The sequence below is a fragment of the Galeopterus variegatus genome, unplaced genomic scaffold (genome assembly GCF_000696425.1).
Source record: "Galeopterus variegatus unplaced genomic scaffold, G_variegatus-3.0.2 Scaffold336, whole genome shotgun sequence".
NCBI classification, from domain to species: Eukaryota; Metazoa; Chordata; class Mammalia; order Dermoptera; family Cynocephalidae; genus Galeopterus; species Galeopterus variegatus.
The window spans coordinates 336,451-342,450 of NW_007726447.1; the positions used below are offsets into that span (position 1 = coordinate 336,451).

At 42.4% G+C, this 6,000-nt stretch overlaps 1 protein-coding gene across 1 annotated transcript in view; it reads right to left on the reverse strand.

Annotated features, from left to right (window-relative positions):
• Positions 1-6,000, reverse strand: part of TRPM2 (transient receptor potential cation channel, subfamily M, member 2) — a 62,976-nt gene that overhangs the window by 31,762 nt on the left and 25,214 nt on the right. The window contains exons 10-11 of the mRNA XM_008567694.1: positions 2,122-2,243; positions 1,547-1,900 (exon numbers count right to left, since the gene is read on the reverse strand). Coding sequence (XP_008565916.1) covers positions 1,547-1,900; positions 2,122-2,243 — 476 coding nt within the window. The remainder of the gene's footprint in view (positions 1-1,546; positions 1,901-2,121; positions 2,244-6,000) is intronic.

Below are 6,000 nucleotides of genomic sequence, written 5' to 3' on the forward strand. Positions count from 1 at the left end.
TAGGAATTTCTAGAAGGGTTATCTTTATAAAGAAATTATAAAGAATTGCAGATACAGTTAAGTGTGAGCCTCTGTTTTATACCTTCTTAAGCACATTCCAACTGGGCGTCTTAAATAAACACCCTGGAATCAAGAAGAGCAGAACTATGAATATATAAAACCAAGCTGTAACTATGTTTTTCTCAGAGGTTGGCATAGCTCACCTGGGACAATGGACAGATTGGAAAACCTGGAGGAAATGGCTAATTTTCTAGCAGGAAAAAAAAAAAAGATTTTAGAAGAGATCCTAAATAGAGAAATAATCAGGAAAGAAACTAAGAAAGCTATCAGAACTACTACCAAAAAATAAAATTAAAAAGGCACTGGGCCACAACAGGCTCATGGGAGAGCCTACAAGCATGTACGAAGCAATTAACTCCAGCCACATAAACTGCTCTAGAGCACAAAAAGAAAGGAAGCTTCCCAACTGTTTTTCCAAAGGTAACATAAAATTGATACCAGAAGCTGACAAATACAGTACCCAGAATAAAACTACAAAGGCTCAAACATTCTGATGTAAAAAGTCTAAAAATATTGGCAACAGACTCCAGCAAAACATTAAACTTAGTATTAAACATACTACGCTGCAATCAAGTTGAGATTCAAAAAGGAATAAAAACATTTCACTATCAGAAAATCAATTAAAAGAATTCACCAAAGTCATGGGTCAAAGAAGAAAAGCAGCTCAATCTTCTCAAAAGGCATCTGACAGAACTCAGCACTGATGCTTTCTTTGTTTTGTAAAACCTTAATGAATCAGAAAGATATGAATACTCCCTAACATAAATGCACATACAAAAGCCAGCATCATTCTCAGCATTGGTACAGCACAGGATCCCCAATCAAGGATGCAGTCTACAGCACCCACCCCACTCCTGCTGCAGCACATGACTGTGTCTCACACAGACACAGCAAAATCTCGACCTGACCACACCAGAAGCTGAGAACACCTGCTTAGCAGGACTGGGGTTCAGGGCAGAGGGACACCATTCTTTTTGCATGACATTTTTTTATTGTTTAGAGTTTTTAGAAAGGGACTGTAATGAACTGAATTGTGTCCCCCTAAAATTCATATGTTGAAGCCCTAACTCCCAGTGTGATTGTAGGATTTGGAGAGGGGGCCTTCAAGGTGGTAATTAAGGTTAAATGAGGTCATAGGGCAGGACCCTAATCTGTTAGGATGTGTGTCCTTATAAGAAGAGGAAGAGACACCAGAGATCTGACACAGCATGAGGGTAGCCGTTTGCAAGCCATGGTGAGGAAGACAGGCCTCGCTGAAAACTGAATCCACCGACACCTTAATCTTGGACTTCCAGTCTCCAGAACTGTGAGAAAGTGAATTTCTGTTGTGTAAGCACACCAGCAAGTGGTATTTTGCTATAATAGCCAAGCAGACTAAGACTGGGAGCATATACCTTTTCTAGGAAGAATAAAAGCTAATTTTATAAACAGAGCTGTGAGGACACACTGGCTCTGAGGACAGGCAGGGCACATCACCAGCACGCACGTTGAGCTTGATGTGTGGCACAGGCAGCAAGAGCCGGGGCCGGTCGCTGTGCCGGGGGCGGGGGTACAGCGGCTGCGTGAAGTCTCCCAGCAGCTCCCGCAGCACCTGCGCCACGTGGTGCATCTGCACGTGAGGCGTGGCGGGCGCACAAGCCAGGCGCTCAGGCTCCTCGGCCAGCACTTTCTGCAGCTTGCAGTGGAACAGGCAGGATGGCTCCAGGTTCTCGTAGAGGTACAGCAGCGTGTCCCAGGTGACAAACTCCTTCAGCCGCACCCCGTTCTCCAGAAAGAGCTTCACGAACTCGGGCTTATTGGAGATGAGTGCGGCGGTCATCGTGGGGTGCAGATCTGAAGGCTGAGAGCGAGCACATGGGGGTGACCGTGCATTTGGTCATCACTTCACAAAAGCACTCCTGATCTCAGGGACCCTGGAGACAGGGCTGCTGTTGTCTCCAATCTGGGAAGGATAAAGGTCACCCACTACCAAAGGAAAGGCTGGGATCCAGACGGGGCCCTCACCCCCACCCTGGGGCCTGCCCTTGCTTCCGCGGCATGATGCAGGTGGCCCAGCTTCACCTTCCACTGCCACTCATCGGTGAAGATCTCGCTGCGGGCAATGTCCACACGGTTCCACGCCACTGCCAACTTCAGCTGGTGGTCCCAGTTCTCGTGGCCAAAGTGGTCTTGGCTCCGAGAGGCTGCAGGTGAAAGAGCGTATCAGGGCTTTGATATGGGTCTCAATGCCACCTCCCTTCAGTGCCCCACTGATCAATGAAAACAGAGCATTAGGGATCTGTCATGAGCCAATTCTCTCAACAATGTAAGGTGACAATGCAGTGCTTGTCTGCAACAGTCCCCCATGAACACACACCCTCGTAAAAGCAGTTTTCATTTCAGGGTTAGAATCAGAGACTCTTGGGGTTCAGGTCGTGACTGTAGCTCACTCCATTCCCCCTGCCCTGCACCCACCTCCTGGCCATGCCCCTGGCCCCTACATGACAGGTGGACAGTGACATAAGAAAAGAGCCTCACGGTTTAAAGAAGACAGAGGTCTCTGAAACGCAGGCATTTTACATTAATGTTCAAAACCAGAACTCCAGGGCCGGCCTGTGGCTCACTCGGGAGAGCGTGGTGCTGATAACACCAAGGCCACGGGTTAAGATCCCCTTACCAGTCATCTTTAAAAAAAAAAAACAAAAACGAACAAAACCAGAACTCCAAAGCGTCACGTTTCTTTTTCGGCCTCGATTGTCTGAGAACTCTCAACTGCGCAACCCCTCACCCAGGTTCTCAGGACAAGTATTTTGCCCAAGTAGTTTCTGTGCTCTTTCTCATTTAACTTTGCCAAATACGGGTTGTTATTTGAGGAAGAAACAATAGAACTTTGACCCTTACCTCACAACACAAAAATCAATCTGAGGTGGACCACAGACCTAAATATAAAAGCCATGTCTATAAAGCTGTTATAATAAAACAAAAGAAAGTATTTGTGACCGTGGCATAGGCAAAGATTTCTTAGATAGGATACAAAGAACTTGTGATAAAGGGAAAAAGTTGATAAATTAAATGTCATTAGAATTTAAGCCGTCTGCTTTTCAGACACCTTGAAGAAAATATAAAAGCAAGCCACAGACCAAGAGGAAATATTTCCAACACATATATCTGGCAAAGGACTTGTATTGGAATACACAAAGAACTCTTACAACTCAAAAATAGGAAGACATAACCAAGTAGAGTTGGACAGAAGATCTGAAAGACTCTTCACCATGGAAGATAGACAAACGGCCAAAAAGTCCATGAAACAACGCTCCACATCGTCAGTCATCAGGGAAATGTGCTTTCTAACCACGTTGACATATCACTTCTCACCCACTAGGACAGCTAAGATTTAAAAGACAGTTAAAGTGTTGACCAGGATACAGAGCAACTGGAACTCTCAGCCATTGCCAACAAAGAGGGAAAATAGTACAGGTTTTTTTTGGAAAAGAGTTTGGCAGTTTCTTATAAAGTTGGCCACACACTTATCATAAAGAACCAGTAATTCCACTTGTAGGTATCAAACCTAGAGAAATGAAAACAAATGGGAGCTTTGTTCGTAATAGCCCCAAACTGGGAACAACCTAGATGAAATGGAAAAACAAACTGGGGTGTGCTCATGCAATAGAATCCTACTCAGCAGAAGAAGGAAGGAAGTTCTGATACATGCAGCGGCACGGATGAATCTCACAAACAAGAAGGAGCAAGATGTGGAGGAATGTATAACACATCCTTCTGTTCATGTGATGTTCTAGAACAGGTGAAACGTGCCTACAGTGACAGAAAGCAGATAAATGGTTCCCCAGGGCCCCGCTGGAGGAAAGGCTGACTGTAAAGGGGCAAGGGAAATGTTCTGTATTTTGTGACTGTGGTGGGCATGTGCATGTATACACCTGTCACAGTCACCTAGCAGTAAACTGAGAGGTTTTGCTGTATATAATCTGAACCTCAACAAAGCTGATTTTTTTATTCATTAGTTTTTTACTGAGGTAAAATACACACAACATAAAATTTTCCATCTTTAACCATTTTTAAGTGTACAGTTTAGTGGAATTAAATACATGCATAATATTATGTAAACATCACCATCATCCAACTCCACAACTCTTTTCATCTTGTAAATCCAAAACTCTGTGCCCATTAATCAATAATTCCCCAAACCTCTCCCCTCACCCCCTGAAAGCACCATTCTACTTTCTGTCTGTATGATTTTGGCTACTCTAACTGATATAAGTGGAATCATACAGTATTTGCATTTTTGTGACTGACTTATTTCACTCAAGACTCATCCATGGGGGAAAAAAAGATTCATCCATCCTGCAGTGTGTGTCCAATCTTCCTCTTTTTCAAGGCTGAGTAGTATTCCACTGCACGACTACACCACATTGTGTTTATCATCTGTTGATGGACACTTGGCTTGTTTCCACGTTTTAGCTATTGTAAATAATGCTGTTATAAACATGGATGCAAATATCCCTTAGAGATGCTGCAGTTTATTTGGGCCAATAAATGGAATTGCTGGATCATACAGTAATTCTACTTTTAATTTTTTAAGGAACCACCATGCTGTTTTCCACAGTGGCTATAATACCAAGTTACATTCTCACCAACAGTACACAAGGGTTCCAATTTCTCTGCGTGCTCCCCAACACTTACTATTTTCCATTTTTTTTGATAGCAGCCATCCTAATTGGTGTGAGGTGGTATCTCACTGTGGTTTTGATTTGCGTTTCCCTAATGATTACTTATGTGGATTTGATTTGCATTTCCCTAATGATTACTGATGTGGAGCATCTTTTGATGTCCTGATTGTCCATTTGTATATCTTCTTTAGAGAACTGTCTATTCGAGTCCTTTGCCCATTCTTGAACCAGGATGCTTGTTTTTTGTTGTTTGTTGAGTTTTAGGACTTCTCTATCTATTCTGAATATCAATCATTTATCAAATATACGAGAGTATTTCAAAAAGTTTGTGGAAAAATACAATTGAAAGATAATACTAATCTTTCTATAATCTTTTTGAAGTAACCTCATATGATTTGCAAATATTTTCTCCCATTTTGTGGGTTGCCATTTTACTCTACTAATAGTGTCTTTTGATACACAAATTTTTAATTTTCATGAAGTCCAATCTATTTTTTCTTTTGTCCTCTGTGCCTTTGGTGTCATATTCAAAAAATAACTGCTAAATCCAATATCATGAAGTTTTGCCCTGTGTTTTCTTCTATGAGTTTTAGGTCTTTAATTCATTTTGAGTTAATTTTTGTATATGGTGTTAGATAAGGTTTCACCTTTATTCTTTCGCATGTGGATATCCAATTTTCTCTGCAGCATTTGTTAAAGACCGTCCTTTCCTGCACTGAATGGTCTTGGCAACCTTGTAAAAAATCATTTGACCATATATGTGAGGTTTATTTCTGGGCTCTCTTTTCTGTTTCATTGGTCTATATGGCTGTCTTTATGCTGGTACCACACTGTGGTGATTCATTAAGATTCACAGTAATTTTTTTTTTTGTAAAGATGACCAGTAAGGGGATCCTAACCCTTGACTTGGTGTTGTCAGTACCACACTCAGCCAGTGAGCCAACCAGCCATCCCTATATAGGATCTGAACCCGTGGCCTTGGTGTTATCAGCACCGCACTCTCCCGAGTGAGCCACGGGCTGGCCCTCACAGTAATTTTTGAAATCAGGAAGTGTGAGTCCTCCAGCTTTGTTCTTTTTCAAAATTGTTTTGGCTGTTTGGGGTCTCTTGAAATTCCATGTGAATTTTAGGATGAGATTTTCTATTTCTGCAAAAAACATCATTGGGGTTTTCATAGGAATTTAATTGAATCTTTTTTTTTTTTGTCTTTTTCTGTGTCCAGCAACGGATTGCAACCCTCGGTGTTGCTCCCGCGCCTCGCTCAGCCAGTGAGCGG